The sequence below is a fragment of the Phocoena phocoena genome, chromosome 12, assembly GCF_963924675.1.
Source record: "Phocoena phocoena chromosome 12, mPhoPho1.1, whole genome shotgun sequence".
NCBI lineage: Eukaryota > Metazoa > Chordata > Mammalia > Artiodactyla > Phocoenidae > Phocoena > Phocoena phocoena.
Genome location: NC_089230.1, coordinates 38,437,814 through 38,455,652, shown reverse-complemented (window position 1 = coordinate 38,455,652; position 17,839 = coordinate 38,437,814). Strand labels below are relative to the sequence as shown.

Below are 17,839 nucleotides of genomic sequence, written 5' to 3'. Positions count from 1 at the left end.
GAAATTCTTAAACTGGATTCATCACCATCATCGTCCTCCACCACTTCCCCCTCCTCTCTCTCTTTAGTACTGCGGTTTTATTTTTTTAAGACTACCCTGGCATTCAACCAAGATCAAGTAGTTTTATTGCTTGGAAACTTTTCTGCTTGGTGATGTGTAGATGAAGGAATAATATGGTGTGTGTCACTTCAATAAAAAGGAAGAGTTGTCCCCTCTGTTGCTAAGCATGCCGCCGACCCTGAAAATAAAGGCTGACTTGTGTGCTTGTTCTACACCTGCCACTAATCTAAAGAATGTGTTTCCTGTCTGATGTGATTTTTCATCATTTGGAAGGAAGTGAAAAATGTTCAGATCTGTCAGTTGGTAGACTTTCTGAGCTCTCTGGCTTTTTAATGGAGGAGAACTAATATTCTTACTTCATCTACATTACAAGAGAAAAAAAACAGACAATGACTCTTCTACTTCCTCAGTTGGAGGAATTATTTTCTCAGACTGAAAGATATAAGAAATTATAAAAGACCTTTGTGTAAGGTAGTTTCAATTAAGTTTGAAGTTAAATAAATGTCATGGAACTTAAAAGCGTTACCAGAATTATGAATCATAAGAAGCTTGTTGTTAAAACATTGTTGTATTTTTAGTGTGGTGAATGGTGATTTTTGATGCATCTGGTTAGTTTAAACCATCTCTGGAGCAACTTTAAAAGACTTTTACAGTTACTGAGAAATCTTATGGATCTTATAGGTCTCAAGATAGTCTTCTCAGAGTCTTGGGATTTTAGAATGCAAATTAATATTTTTAACAGGCGTTTAACCCTTCAGTTGGTCTCCTTTTCCCTGTAATTCTACGTTGAGAACTACAATTATTTTTTAGGTAAATATAAAGGTAAACTACTACCTGAAGAATCATAAAGCTAAGAAACTCATAGAGTTAGCCATTGAGGGGAATGGAGCTCTCTTTCTGTCTCTTATTTTGGTTAATTATAGAGATTTTACTGTACTCTTTATCAGGTAGCAAAGTTTAAAGGCTCATGAAATGCCATCCTTTGACCACAATTTCTCTTTAAAAAGTTTTTGTTTCATCTAAGAAGTACATTGTAGGGTTATGCAAACCAATTATTGTGTATATCAAAGCAGAAAAATTTTATTCAAGAAAGAACCTAGTACTTCATGAGTTAGACTGGAACTTAGTTTATTGAGTTGCCATGAAATGGGTGCTATGGAAATTGTATACTTAAATATGTCTCAAAGTCTGTTAAAGATATCATTAGGGAAGCAGATTGCCCTTAGGGAGACATGAACATACATCAAACCTATTTTCATTTATTTCTATAAGTGAGCTAATATTGACATTGATTTATAAACCTAATTAAGATGAAAGCCACTTGTAGTTCTCATGTATGTGGAAAGGTGATTATTTTGGACTTACTAAAGAAACTATGTTTTAGTTGTCTATCTCATGTTTTCATGTAAAGGCTAAGTTACTAGTAATCAAAATATATCTCCCTGGAAATTTACAATGGGAGGGGACTTATTAATTGATATGTAGAACTATTTCTTTAAATCTACACAAAATCTTAAATATTAAAACTTTGTACATGTGACATTAAAAATGAAAAGCCATGTCCTGTAAAAATACCTTACAGGGCCTATAGACTAATAATTGTGAATTCAATTTCTGTGGTTTGAAATGAACAGGTATGATCAAGAAGTTTTAGTACTTCAAGATCAAAAGGTATACAATTTATTTGGAGCTTAACTAAAATTCAGTTGAGTTTCCTCCTCCTATATATATTTTTTAAAAGTCCCTCCCTCCTTTTCCCTGCCTGCACCCCCCTATCCCATATCTACATGTACATTTACAAGGACTAGTGGATAAGCAGGTCCCCCCTCTTGGCATCCTCTGTAAACCTTTATCCTTGGGAGATGTGCCTAAGAACTGTCTCTGCCCTGCTCGGAAACCAGCAGGACAACTGCCTTTCTGACAGTGCCCAGAGTGTCACCAGCTCTTTTCCTGCCTTTGGCCTGAATCCCCTTCCTTCCTCCACTGTACATTTTCAAGGCTTATCTGACTTGACTCCTACAGAAGTCTCTGCCACCTTCCCTAGGTGTTTACCTTACGATTGCTCTGTTAGCTGGATATGCCATGTGCCAAATTCTTTTACTCCTCATCCCTCCCCTGTTCTGTGAGTGAGGTGTTCTCACCTTCCTGCTCTGATCCCACCAGTCCAAACAACCTGGGTCCCTGCAGAAGACTGCACATCTGAACATAATTCTAACCACCTTCTAGAGCTGTTCAGTGAATTACCTGGCTTTCAACAACTAAAAAAAAAAAAAACACTATTAAAAGAGACAAAATAGGGCTTCCCTGGTGGCGCAGTGGTTGAGAGTCCGCCTGCCGATGCAGGGGACACAGGTTTGTGCCCCGGTCTGGGAAGATCCCACCTGCCGCGGAGCGGCTGCGCCCGTGAGCCATGGCCACTGAGCCTGCGTGTCTCCGCAATGGGAGAGGCCACACGGTGAGAGGCCCGCGTACCGCAAAAAAAAATAATAAAGAGACACAATAGCATTGTTTTAAAGAAAGAATAGGTGGGAATGTCCAGGATTGCACAGGGAAATTCCAGAAATGAGGTAGAAGAAAATGTCCCCCTTTATTTGGATAACAGGTTATTTCCAACTTCCCAAAGGGAATATCAAGATTTTTTGTGAATTTTGAAAAACTTTGTAAAGAGTTTTGTATAACAAAAAAAATACTAAGCCTCATGTTATTATAACAGCACCTGAACTAGAGTTAATGTTCAGTAAATGTTTGTTGAGTTGAATTGAGTTATGCATTTTTTTAAAAAGAATTCTAAGCAGGAAGTTATCTATATATACTTTCTCCTATATTGAATTTTTAGGAGAGTTTTCTGTGCTTCTCAGGAGACTGGAAACAGTAAATGTGTGTGAGATGGTGACTATAAATAAAATAGTGTCTCTTCCTATTGCAGTATAGTGCAGGTCAGTTTCAGGTTATTGCAAGTAACCTGACCGTTTCCAAAGCCTTTACAAGAAATATGGAATCTTCAGGAGACTGAGGTATAATATTTACAGTGTACCCACCTTGTAATACAGCTAAAAAAATATTTGAAATACTGAAATGTCAAAATGACTTTCAGTGTGGTCTGTGGTTCTTTTATAAAAAAACATAGAACAGGTTTCAGATGATTTGTTACGTTTATTGAGCAGGCTATCCTTGGCAAAGATTCACACAATTTTATCTTTTTTTTTTTTTTAAATCGTCTAACATAATTTCTGAAAACAAAAGTAAATTCCACAAAATTAAAAACAAACGGATTGTTACCCTGCAGCACTGTGATGCAGTAGTCCTCCACATATTACATGCTATCTTGCTTTCCTGAGTGACAGTGCCCCGCTTAGGACTCAGCAGATACCTTCAAATTGTCCACCTGATTTCATCAACAGAGTGTGATGATAATGTACCAAGAAGCTAGAATAGATTATACTACCTTAAGAAAAGGAAGTTTGGAACGAAAGTAGATTGTGGTCTAGACCCTACGGCGTGAGAGCAGGTATGTGAGAAGTCGAAATTCACTGGCATGTAATTATTGGGAATATTCATGAGTAAACTGTGTTACCTGAAACATAACGATGACATGTATTCTGATATGTGGCCTGTAATTTGTCAGTTAGCCTGCAAGTGATATTTTACCTTCTTAGACTTATAAATGACTTCTCTATACTTAGTACCACAAACAACCAATTGTAAACGAACAATTTATCTGGAACCTGATTAACAGCCATTAGAAAACAATTAAATACAGCCAAGTTAAAATGATTCTAATATAGTGGCAATTCAGAAAGTACTGACCGTCTTGTACCATGTTTGGCTTGTCATAATGGTTATTGATTATCACTTATAGTACTGAAACTCTGAAAGGGCTCAAAGACTGATTGGTGAGACAATGCTATGATCCTCTAACTTATCCTGGAATTTGCCTAAAAAATGTACTGTTGTCAGTTTGTTCGTTCCTATTGTGTGGCTTTTTCATACAAAGGAAAATATTATACAAATGGCCAGCTACTTGAAGCTTCAGTTTTAATTATGACTATGCTCTCATTTATTAAAATAATGTGGCCAACCTTCAAATGAAAGAAGGTTATGATGATGGTAGCTTAAAATTTTTAAATAATAGCCATAGACTATACATATTTGCTTTATTCTCAGCCACAAAGCTTTACTCTTCTGTGGAAGTGCACTAAAATAAAATAAAATAAAACATAAAATAAAATAAAATGATTAGAAATAGATTAAAACAGACAAGGGCAATTAACTAGTTAATTAGGGAGAAACACTCTTACTTGATAATTTTAAAAACAAAAAACAAGCCAAAAAAGAGGCTTAATTTTTTGGACTGATTTTTCAAGTCTTCTTGGCTCTGTTTATTAAAATATTTAAATATTTCTCAACTTTTTGTTTCTTGGTGTCATATATCCTGGCAGGGTCAGGAATCCTTACCTTCTAAAGCCTAGAGGCACTGCTATGCTGTATTACGGCTGATTTTGAGATTAGGTCAATACTAGGAATGCAGGTGTGGGTTCCATGGGGTTTCTGTCCCAGCAGGGCTTCTGTATTGCTTCCTTATAGGGCTTCTCTTTAAACAAATACTCTGGGAACTGCAGCTTACTTCAAAATATGCCCTTGGTTCATACCATGGAAAATGGGAGAGAAAAAAAATTGTCCTGAGAAATGTTAGCGAAATATTGGGACAAATCTCTTAAAAAAAATAGGACAGTCTCTAAAAATTAGGGTAATTATTCAGTAATTAGTGAAATAATCCTGAAATAACAGCGATGACCAAGAGTTCCAAACTTCAGCAGGATGTTGATTGGGTCTGGCCCAAACCAGGCTATTTTCATGTTTCAAATAAGCAACTTTAAACAAAGTTGAAAAGAAGCAACAGATTTGATGTTACTAAAGTGCTCTAAAAGGATGTCTCAAAAAATGTGTAAAGATATTTTAAAACATGAGCCAACAATTAATAAATTATTAAATTATACTTAGTAAATTACTATATTTCCTCCATTCTGGGAAAAAGATTGAATTCTTTTACATCATTGAATGCAGATACATACATTTCATTAACATAGTAAGTGGCACTATTGACATGAGGGAAAAGATGTCCCCGTATGTTGGTTGGGTCCTTACAACATCGAGTAAAATGAGTGAGTAGAATAGTACTTGATTCAAATCAATGTTTTAAAAAGTATACTTTTTTCCAGCATTTTCTACATACGTGGACATTTAATAAGTGCTAGGTGCAAAAAAAGACACATGACACATTCTTTGTACCATCAAGGAACATACAACCTCTCCGGGAAGAAAAAACACAAAAAGCTAAATAACTCCAGAGAGGTCATTAAGTGCTAAATGAGGGTATTGCTTGTCAGTGCTGGAAGTTCAGGGCAGGGGCAGCAGGCTGCTCAGTGTTGTATAGAAAGAAAATCACCTGCTCGGGTAATGTAATTCAACCTTTTATTTTTTCATTTTAATTAATTATTTAATTCATTCATTCATGTTGAAACACTTTTATAGCATATGCTATGTGTCAGGCACTATTCTAAGCACTTTATAAACATTAATTTATTAAATCTTTATCACATACATACAAGATAGGTTCTGTTAATACCCACATTTTGCAGATGCGGAAACTGAGGCACAGAGCAATTATTCCACCCATAACCTCACAGCTAGTAAGTGAATTGGTCAAACTTGTTTTGTTAACCAACACAAATCTGGGAAAAGACAATTAAATATAATTATATAAAAAGCAAGCTCTGATAATTAAAAAATTCATCTATGTTTTAGAAAATCTTGATTAAACATCAGAACGTAGACCATTAGGCACAGAAATTTAAGTTGGTAGAATAAATATTCTGAAGGCAAAGACTGTATTAAGCAGCTAAGCAGACACTTATTCTGCTCTGAGGAAGAGTTGCCTTTTCAATGTTTGTATTTTTCCAGCACAACTTTGTTTTATTTCATTTCATTTTATTTTGGCGGCAGCCCGTGCACACTTTGTAACCTTCTTTTCCCCCAAAGAATTACATTTTTCTTCTAGATGTTTCATTTACAAGAATTCTTTTGTCCTTACGCACCTACATTTCCACAGCAGTAAAATTAAAGCAAGACTGAGACAACGAATCTGTGCCTAGGGATACAAACCAGACACTTAATTATTTTGGATTTCATATTTCCTCCAAGGTTTGTAGACTTAGCCTGTTCCCATCCTGACTTTTACAAATGTCTTGTTACTTTTCTTCCGCCAAAGCCCCTTGCTGGGACCAGGTTGGAGCTAACCTGGTAACTGGCCTGGCGCCATGTTGGTATTGACTTTCTGATCCATCTTCTGACACACAGTATGCCACTGAGACATGAGAAAGCAGAACAGCTATTCATCAAACTCGGTTCTAGGTCTAGGCACCATAAGGAGTGGAGAGCACTGGGGTGTCAGAAAGACCCAGCTTCTCATCTAGGCTTCCAGTTTTACTCCCATAGTGATTTTGGACAAACTGTCTAAATTCTCTGAGACCTCATCTGTGTCCTCATCTCCAAAATAATAGGAACTAAGTCAGGTACAGAGACTTTGGGCTTATTTTGAGATTAAGACAATGCGTTTGAAATTGCTTTGGAAATCTTAAACGATTACACAGATAGAGATATTATTATTACCACTCAGTAATATAAAATACCTTGGTGAATTCATTGACTTTAGCACTAATGATACTCTGAGGCATTAATAAAAGTAATTCTTCTCCTTTGTCTCTTCCCCTGGCACCTTTCTAACACAAAGTGCTTCAGACATTAGAAAATGTGGCATAATGAAAACTGAGGGTTGGGGGCAGCCTTAATGAAGAATTTAATAATGGCTGATTGATTTAGTGACAGAGGGGAAGCTGCTTGCTCTTGTGCTGCTCAGTGTGATGCCAAGATGCCAGGTTTTCCTTGTCAGGCTAAAAGAAAGGGCTGGAGAGTAGGAAGGAAATGGCCTGTTTGTGATTTAAGTTGCTCTTTGCACTGATTGTAAGCTCTAGTAGGGGATAAGACGTTGTGAACCCCAGGAGAGAAGCATAGGCTAGGTAGCTCCCCGAAACCTTGTAAGGCCAGAGGCAGGAGAAGAAGCTTCCCTGCTCTTGATCACACTGGTACTAAATAGGAGAATTTTTTTTTTTTTTACATATTATAGCAGCTTTGACTTCCTTCAAGAGCAGTGGTCTACATAGTCCCAGGTGTACTGGTGTCATTATTTCATCCTCTCCAAGTTGATTTCAGGTTCAGGCTTTACCTAATGCTGCTTTGGGAAGCACAGTCAGGAGCCAAGAGGTCCATTAATGGGCTAGTTTATTGTTTATGGCTTTCTTTCAACATAGAAGGGAAGAATAGCAATGGTAGAGCTACTATAATTGGGGTGTAAACCCCAAACATGAGCTTGTGAAATACTTATTGTAGTGACGTCTAATTTGTAAAATACAACAGTTCAGAAATAGTTTCAAAGAGAATAATGAAAGTAGGATTCCTGAAGACAGAAAATTCATAAAATGCTCCATTTCTTTGGAAGATACTTTGCAGACTTTGGCAAGGTCTCATGTAATAATGTTCTGATTAGGAATAACCTGCTGAGCTGCTAATGGTAGTAATGTTTGACAACAGAGGATTGGAGTGTCAAGAGTGGTTTTTTTGTTTGTTTGTTTGTTTGTTGCGGTACGCGGGCCTCTCACTGTTGTGGCCTCTCCCGTTGCGGAGCAACAGGCTCCGGACGCGCAGGCTCAGCGACCATGTCTCACGGGCCCAGCTGCTCCGTGGCATGTGGGATCTTCCCGGACCGGGGCACGAACCCGTGTCCCCTGCATCGGCAGGCGGACTCTCAACCACTGAGCCACCAGGGAAGCCCTTTTTTAAAAAATTAATTAATTAATTTATTTTTGGCTGAGTTGGGTCTTCTCTAGCTTTCTGAGTTGGGCTTTCTCTAGCCGCGGCGAGCTAGGGGGCCACTTTTCGCTGCAGTGCGCGGGTTTCTCGTTGCGGTGGCTTCTCCGCTGCAGAGCACAGGCTCCAGGTGCGCGGGCTTCAGCAGTTGTGGCTTGTGGGCTCTAGAGTGCAGGCTCAGTCCTTGCGGCGCACGGGCTCAGCCGCTCCGCGGCACATGGGATCCTCCCAGACCAGGGCTCGAACCCGTGTCCTCCACACCGGCAGGTGGAATCCCAACCACTGCGCCACCAGGGAAGCCCTCAAGAGTGGTTTTGACCTGCCCTTTGAATTCAGTTAGCTAGGATGTTTTTATGTTTCTTTTATTAAACTTATACATTAGTATAATTTATATAAAAATCACTTAATTCTCTTTTTGGAAGAAGATATTAAATTTAAAAAACCATTGTTAGATTTACCCTTGAAAACTTTGCAAACCTGCTTTTCTCTATTGATGATCCTGGGATTTGCCTTATTTTCTTTCCTTTGGAATAATGATATGTATATAAGTTTCTCTCTTGATTTGACACAGTTTTGGAAAAACCAAACTTAAAAATGAACAAATTGCCTCTTGTTTTCAGCCCTACTGGTGCCATGGTTTATTCTTCACACATACAGTGCAACGTTCTTCCAAAGCCGATTTCAGATTCCACTTTTACTTAAGGCTGTTTGGTATTAATGATATTTGTCATTCTTATAGGAAATGTAAGAATGATCATAATGGGGGAAGTTCTAAACTGGATTGTTCTAATTTTTAATTTTCTTAACTGTGATATTATTATGAACTTCAGAAATTAAAGTGAATACTTTTTTAGAGGGGGTAGCTCTAAATTTTAACCAGAACTAAAGCCTTCCTGCTCCAACTTTCCAGTCTGTGTAGGCTTATAGGCTTTCGGTCACAATACTGTGTTAGGCCATTATGTTTAAAAAGGAGATGAGCCAGCCATGAAGTGACAGATAAAGGTATTCAGTCATTCATATTTCACAGATTTAAAGACAGCTAACAGAGCTCTACAAAAAAATTTATCTCATGTGCTTATGTAGTATTTTGGGATGCCGTAGCCTTAGGCCTATAAATACCCTGTATGCTTTCCAGAGATTTAAAAATAATCTCTTGATCCTTGCCTTTCACAGTAGTAATAGGCTATCTAAAGATTATTGTTAATTTTTAAGTAAAATTTACAAGCAAATATTCTCTAGTTCTGATCATACCCTGCCTATGTCTGTGGTTACCATTACAGTAAAAAGCGTGCTATGTGTGTATTCCAACCAACGTTTACTGAACACATGCTACATACCTAGCATTGTGCAAATGGTTTCACCTGAATCATGTCTTTGACTTCCCTTCCCATACCCCCTCCTCCCACCTTGCCACTGCCAGTGAGATGCACTGAGATAATCATAGATACTCTCATTTAAGGGAACTAAACCTCAGAATGATAAATCATTGACATGTCCAGGGCCATACAGCTAATGAGGGACAGGAAGAGATTCCGTCTTGAAGTCTTCTGACACCACGCCCTTTGCTTGATTAATGCTGGGACCCTAAAGAGATTCTATTCCAAACTACTGATTTTACAGATGAGGAAATGAGGCCCAGAGAAAGTGAGAAATTGCCTGAGGTTTCACTGTTAATTATTCCTTCCTTTCTGAACTACTACACTTTCTCCATTCGCCTCCAAATGTTTTTAGAAGTCAAAATAGAACTACTCCCTCACATGTGCTCACTGTCTCATGCATCTTCCTGGTGAGCCCATCGCTTCCACTGAATCCCAATGATTTCCACTCCTAATCCACCCCCCTCCCCACACCACCTCTCCCCTGGGGTCAGGATTTCTTTCTCTCGCTTTTCCCAGATACCTCCACCTGAATGTCTGAGCAGAAAAGTAAACTTGCAATGCAGGCTGCTAAAAACGGAAAATTGCTAACATCTTCCATAAATTTACTAATCCCTCTTGAAATGCTGGGATTCCCTCTTAGAGTAATTATCTCATTTTCTTCTCAGCTCAGATTGCATTACCTCATCCACTTCCTTGAACGTAGGATTGGTGTGCTTTTGATTCTGGAATTTTCAATCTTGAGCTCTCTCCTGAGTTTGGAATTTACTTTTTCAGATGTTTACTTGATATCTCTTTCTGGGTATACTACATGTTTCTCAAGTACAACGGATACTATTCCAAATTCCACATTTCCAGCCATCCTCAACTGTATCCTTCTTTTGCACTATTGATTTTGATGAAAGATTTTTACCATCTAATCAGAATGAAGCTAGAATCTGTGTGTCATACTCTTCCCTCAATCTTAGCCCGCACATTTAATTCAGTATTAAATTTTTAAAAGTTTACCTCTAAAATACTTCTCAAATTTGGCTTCTTTTCTTCTTTCTTCCGCTGCCTTCGTTGAGGCAGTGTCTTAATGCACAATTAGTGTCTTTGCGCTCTAGTCTAGTTCCATTTTAGAAGAAAGTAAAGAGCATTTATGGGGTTTTTACAGTGTGCCAGGCACTGTGCTAAGTTGCAAGGTAGAAAAAGATAGTCTTGACCCCTAAATTTGGATGGCCTGTGTAATAACAGACAGGTACATTTTCCCTTTTATTTTCATTGATCTCCCTTTCTTTCTGTCCATCCCACCTTTCCTTTTTGTCTTTTCTTTTCTTTTATCTTTATGATATAAACTCAGTACGATTAAAATCTGTTGACACTTTCAATTATAACTGTTTACGTATAGTGTTGTTTATTGATGAAACTCCTTCAAATCTCATTCTCAAATTTTCCACATGTGAAATGTCAGTACTACTGAGAGCATTCTTTGAGCTATTTAAAAATACCATGCCTAGTTTTTAGGGCTGTTGAAATGAGATTTTATAAACTCATAGCAAGGCCTGGAAGGAAAGGAAAAGGAAACAAATTGTAGTATTTTCAAAAGCATTGGAATTTGTTTTGGTAGAATGCATGTTAAATTCTACTATGCCCCTGAGTATAGCGAATAAAGTAAACTTCATCTTAAAAGAGGATTTTTAAACAAAATCATTTCCTTAAGATTCCTGATGTAGTTTAAAAGGGAATTTTTAGTATGCTTCACAACTTTCTATAGCTTCTACACAAGTGGTTGTCAGATTTAATGCAGCCCTTTTCTGTTGCCGATAGGTACACACTGGTGGATATTTTGCGTGCCATCTTACTTTCTTTAGAAGCCATGATTGAAGATCCCGAGCTTCAGGTGAATGGATTTGTTTTGATCATAGACTGGAGTAACTTCACCTTCAAGCAAGCCTCTAAACTTACACCAAGCATGCTGCGCTTGGCTATCGAAGGCCTTCAGGTAATGATTTACAAATTACCAAGTTTCTCAGTCTCCCATGTTTGGCTTATCTGTGGTAGAACAACAGAAGATCTTACTTAAGGAATAATAAAAGCACATTTAAAAAACTAGTTTTCAAGCACAAACACTAACTGGATAAAGGATCATAGAAGAAAAGCTAGAAGATGTGGGCCTTTTAATGAATGGAAGCTTGTGACACTTGGCACTAAGCCCTCACTATGTCTATAAGTGCCAGTGATGATCTGGGATTTTTAGCTTGATAATCAGAACAAGCAACATCTTCTGGAATTTAATTATTAGCTATCTAGGCTTTTGTTTGTTTGTTTTTCTTTCCTTTTCTGTGTATAGTTGTTAATTAGCTAAATGTTTGCTTCATTGTTCCATTTAGTTGCCCAACAACTGTTGGAAAGCCAATCAATCAATATGTTTTTTGGTATCTAAGATATGGAATCACTGTTTTGAATTACTTCTTTATACTTAATTGGGTTTTTTTTTGCTCTTTTTTTTTTTTTTTTTAATTGTGGAAGGGCCGTGATGTGGAGTTGACAGAGGAATGGTGCATCTTCCAATGAATGACATTTAACTGGTTGGGAATTATAAAATGGAAAATCAGTTATTATTTAGTGGCATGTTATAAACCTAATATCGACAATTTCTTTTTAAGTTTTAAGGTGTCTTTTTTCTGCTCTCTGTTTGGCTTTATGCTACTTTATATATACTATTTAGGGAATAAAATTTAAATTCTTAAAAAGATTTGCAACTTAATTAATTCTTAAGTGAGGTTATTCAGTATTTATTCTCAGTACGTTCAACATGCTTTTTAGAAGTTTGCAGCAGTTAGTTTTTATAACGTTTATCACTGAAAATATCACAAAATAACTAATTTTATCGTTGTCATTCATTAGTTCAGGATGCTAGATTTTTTTTTTTAAGTAGAACAACCAAAATTATCTAGATCTCTGCTTCACAGTAATTTCTGACTGTGTCTATAGGCACCTAAATTGAAGGATGATGGCCCCCTAAAAAAAGGTCACTTCTCCAAGCAGCAGGACATCTTAACCAAATTGAATTCACAGTTTGGGTTTTGCCCCTGGAGTGAATAAGACACACTGATCCTTTTCTCTGATAGGTTTTCTCTGATGCAGGTTTCCTGAGTTGCTCTTGCTGAGTCAGCCTTGCTCCTGCCTTATCTTGAACTACACTTTCTTTTTAGCTCCGTAGAGACAGTTAATAAGAGTTGGGAGGGCATGGGGGAACACAGTGCTTGGAAATGTGTGTATCATGTAGAATCAGTCCTAATTCTGCCCTCCTGCCATCAGCGTGTAAAGTGTTCCTCACTTTACAGAGAAAATTGGTCACCACCAACCATATTACATAACACAGAATGGTAACCTAGCCTTTTATAATCGTGATCCCAATTTAACTGGCATGAGGGGTAGTCTAGGCCTTCAGCATATGAAGAACTGGAGAACTCATATTATTTCCAAAAAATTGAAAAAAACAAACAACTCAAGGATAGACTCAATATCTTGCTGTTTGCTAATTTACACACTTTATGGAGTCATTTAATAGTAATATGATAAGTCCTCGGTGGAGGAAAAAACTGACCACTTGGACACGTTTGGTAACTTCCCCATTACCCCTGGCTCCGATCAAGACTTTTTAAGTGCTGAGGGTCAGCCCAACAGGAGCTACAGTCAGATTAAACCTCTGTGCTTGTGTTAGACAGGGAAATGGTCTCCCTCTCTGCAGGGACCTCTGCTGAACTGCCTTATCTCTATTCCCCATCACTGTCCCCATCCCCTTTCCTTGCTCCCAGGACCCAGACTGAGTAAGCAGGGTTGATTCCTCCTGGTTGCCAATTGGGAAGTCACTTAAAAGGAGGGAGATCCTCCTGGGAATAAATTTGACATGTTACTAACTTTTAAACTCATTTTTTCTCTAGTTCAAATTAATTTTTAAATGCTCTATATCTATGTCTATACCTGTGTCTATGTCTATATCGATATCTATAAACAATGGTGATTCTGAATAAGAATATAAGATGTGCTAAAAATGTTCCATTGTGACATGTGTGATTTCATATTTACTTTCATACTGAAGTAACGTTTTCTGACTTTTCTAATTAAGACTCTGTTTTATTTTGTACTTACTATGTGAGAAATATTATTGTGTATTGATATGTTTCACGCAGAGCATGAATAAACTGTTTTTTTTGAGATAAGCGTGAAACCGTAAAGTGTTTGAAGTAAAGACACATATGCACAATTTTAGATTGTTAAACACAACTACCGCCATCACTAAGACCACCACCAAAACCACAATAATAAACCCCTTCCAATTAACCCAGTCAGGGAAATTAAGAGGTGAGAATATTTTTAATAACTCAGTGATAATTTGTATCATGCTATCTTTCTGCTATAATATGTTACTTTTATTTAGGCAAACTAAAAAATATCCTAGGGAATTAAACCAAAAGTAAGAAAAGCTACCAGTGGGTCTAGTGCCAAGGAGGAAACATTTAATGATGTGTATTATTAAGGGATGTAACTGTGTTTTGAAGAGGGCCCATCTCTCTTCCTTTATACAGAGGTGACTGTATAACCTCTCTACCTGCATACACCAATCCCCTTTTTCCTCAGGTATTTTGAGTGACCCAGCTAGGGATAGCACCTTATACTTTGGATAAAAACACAGAGATCATTGCTGTAAGATCCACCTGTGATCACAGTGGAAGGCCAATAGAGAGACACTGTTGAAGGATGGAAACAGGCTATAGAGGCAGACAGACCTGGGTTTGGATGGCAGCCCTGCCGCATATCAAATATTTGGGCAAATTACTTAGCTTGTTTGGATGTCAGTCTATTCATTTATACCAATTTTAAAGTATTACATTAGAAATAATACACCTCGCAGGTGATACTAATGATCAAAGTAATTGATGTGGGTAGGCTCATTTCTCAAGTGGCATATTTTCCTGGATGTGTGCTGTTTTTCTCACAATTCAGTGACTGCCTAGGCTGTGAAGACTTAAAGATGATTGACTTTGGGAATCTGAAGAATATCGTATTTTGATTTTAGTGCTCAGATTATAGATACACAGATTCCATTTTTTAAAAATCACTTATTTTGTGGTTAAATAGCATCTAGATATTTTCATGTTAGATGCCAAATAATATGTTTTTTTCTCGTTGGAAGCCAAACAAAACAAGAGATTTTTTTTTTTACCTGGTGAAAATTAATCTTTGTTTCTCTTGGGAGAAACTCCAGGCACAGTTGGAAAGGTGGTGATTGTGGAGATAGCTTTGGTCTTGAGGGAGGTGCAAGAGTTTGCTAAGGGAGTAAGGACAGGAAGAGCATTTGGGGCAGGGAAACTTTGGGGGAGGTGCCTTGAACAGACAGCTACAAAGCATTGAAAGTATGTGATAAATCAGTTTCGATATGGCTAGAGTGAGAAATGAATTGAAACAAATGACCAGAGGTGATCTGGGAAGGGCAGGCTGAGACCTGGCCCTATGGGCTGGAGGAAGGCATGCTGTGTGGTTTGACCTGTGTACTCCAGACATGGGGACCTTTGGGACAGGAAAGTGACCTGGTCACTCTTCTTCTTTGGAAAGATCTGTTGGGTAGAAGAATTGACTTGGATCATAGGAGAGGGCTTAGATACAGAGAACACCAAGACTACCCTAGAGGTACTTATATTGATCCCATTTTGTAGGACAGATAATGAAACTTCAGGGAGTTTAAGATGCTTACCTGAATCTTCTCAGCTGACCTCAAGGCTTGAGTCCAGGTTGTCTGATTCCAAAGAATGAATGTCTTTCCTGAATCTTGTTTTTTCTGGTTTTCTGTTAATTAAAAAAATGATACAATTTTAAAGGTTACTTTCCATTCACAGTTATTACAAAATATTGGCTATACTCCTCATGTTGTACAATACATCCTTGAGCTTATTTTACATCCAATAGTTTGTGCCTCCCATGCCCCCTTGTTTCTGTTGTTTCCAGGGCTGTGCCTAAGAAAAAATGGGTAGCCTCAGGTTAAAGTAACTTTCCTCCCCCATGCCAAAAATCCTCACATTTCAGTACAGGTGAAATTTCTTTGTTGGGATAGTACAGTACTAAAATAGTCACAAATGGCTGACCTTGCACTTTTTTGGACACCAAGTGGCAGAACCATTTTCTTCTTCCCAGTGAGTGGTCTCCTTGAGTGACTACCAACCTCCTAGTTCCCTGTGATGAAGGGCAAGGGCAAGGCACTTTTCTGCCAGCCAAAGAGAACTTTTATCCTCACAACCACAGATTGGTAAGCCACTCATTGTACCAATCCAAGGCAATTCTGTACGCTTTCTCTTTGCAGAATCTTCAAACATTTTTTTTTAAATGAAAGGCATAAAAGATTTTTTTACCAACACAATGCGGCTCCTTGATAGATAAGAGGCAACATCAGATATATTTTGTGGAAATAAAGTATTCATTCTTAGCTGGAAGGAAAAGAGAAAATTGTCTTGCATCTTACAAGAATTTAATTGATTAGGGTAGTCATAGTAACAGGAAGCATCTTAGAAAATCAATACAAGATTAAGTGGATGTGACTTGTTGACTCTAAGATATCTGCCGGGGAAGCCAATTAAAACATGAAATGTTTGGAAATACCTAGAACAGCTTAGACCGAATTTATAATGAAGCAGTATGCTTTTAATATTTTTTGGTTTCTGTTGCTCTATTTTAATATTTTTCTTATAAAATATTACCATTCTTAAAACTCTTTGGTAGTGAAAAATTCAAACTCTCTTATGAATCCAGAATCTCTTATTTGTGATGTTTTTAAACATATCCTGACCCTACCTTTGTTGTTTGTTGCCCTTCGGATGTATTTACCTGTTATTCCCCCTTAGCTCTGTTCTGCTGAGTCTCTGTGCTGTTGCTTTCACAATTTCACAGGAATCCCCAAACTCCATCTGCTGAAAAGTACATAATGTAGTCAAGAGGTTGCTTGCTGACAAGGGGTTTGGCTGTAACAAAGAATTGAATAGCTCTTTGAATTGCTACCTAAGACTCAGATGTAGGGCCATCACAAAGTACCTAAATCAGTGCCAGATATTGTAAGAGCCCTTAATAAATAGGACTTGTGAAAGAATCAAGAATATGTAATCAATTCACAGTACTTAATGCTGGCCCTTTCTTTTGACTCAAGGGTCCAGTGTTACTAGCAGCCACCAATCTGCTAGCTCTGAGAGCTCTGGTCATTCATGTGGAAGGCAGAAAGTGCTGCCAACTACAAATTCCGGCTCTGACTGTTTGGAAGCCCAGTCCTACCTAGGGGATCTTGCCAAAAAGAGAGGCTATGCTAATGACTTGAAACATCCCTGTCCAGGGCTAGCGGGTGAGGAGTGCCATTAACTTCAGTCTAGCGTTAGCTTATTCATTCTTCCCGATCTTACCCACAGCTCCTGCTAGCTTTGAAACTGCACATGTGCGTGTGTGCGTGTGTGTGTGTGTGTGTGTGTGTAGGACAGTTATGGGAGAATATTAAAAAGGAAGTCAGTGAGATATTGAGTAAATTAGGCTTTCATAATAAGACAAAAAGACTCTGCATTGCAACAGTGTTTTTTGCAATGGTTTTTAACCTGCCAATAGTTTTCAGGCTTATAATGCTTCTGACAATAGCAGAAACCTCTTGCATGCAAGCTGCCTTGTAAATTTAAGGCAGCGTGATGATGGTGCATTGATGGTAGAGGTCTGAAACAATACCTGTCTCTTTGAAAATGAACACACGGACTCATGAACTGTATTTATTCAGACAGCCTGGAGGGTGGGAGCATTTATTTCCACATTTTGTATGCACCGTCAGAACCAGGTTGAGAAACAGTGACAAGGGCAGTGTATAAAAAAAAAGTGACATTTTGTTCGTCACATGCATAGCTGTCTGAACTAAGTGTGCTTCCTTTCAGTTGTTTCTTCACCTAAAACAAAATGAGTGAAAACCCTGAGGTTGCTTGATTTCATGGTAGAATGTGGCTTGGCTGAGAGGTTTAGTCCCCAGAAGTAGGACGTTGGAAGTCTTTTAAAATCTGACAATAGACATGTAAAAGCTATATATAATATTCAGTTCAGCAAGCAGGCTGAGGATTACATAAACTTTGCTAACAGGCCAGGTTAATTCTGCATATATATGTACATATATACACATAAACATAACACACACATGTACCTACATACATGTGTATATGCATACATCTCACTATTTTTTCTTGCATTAAAATTGCTGGGGTTTTTTTTGATTAGCAGCTAAATCCATTTAAAATGTCTAGTTATAGGAAGTAGCTGTCAACCTTGAAAAAAAAATAAAGAGATGAGTGCTCTAGACTTGCTTAACATACACTTACTGAATTAAAGTAAGGAGTATCAGTAACTATCCATAAAATTTAATACCTGTACACTTTCAACCACTGAAAGGGAGACTAGCTATCATTTTTCTTCTAATAGCCAAATAA

At 37.8% G+C, this 17,839-nt stretch overlaps 1 protein-coding gene across 1 annotated transcript in view; it reads left to right on the top strand.

The window, feature by feature from the left end:
- The window catches only part of CLVS2 (clavesin 2), a 64,925-nt gene that overhangs the window by 977 nt on the left and 46,109 nt on the right, over positions 1-17,839 (top strand). The window contains exon 2 of the mRNA XM_065889094.1: positions 11,169-11,343. Within this exon, the coding sequence (XP_065745166.1) occupies positions 11,169-11,343 (175 nt within the window). The remainder of the gene's footprint in view (positions 1-11,168; positions 11,344-17,839) is intronic.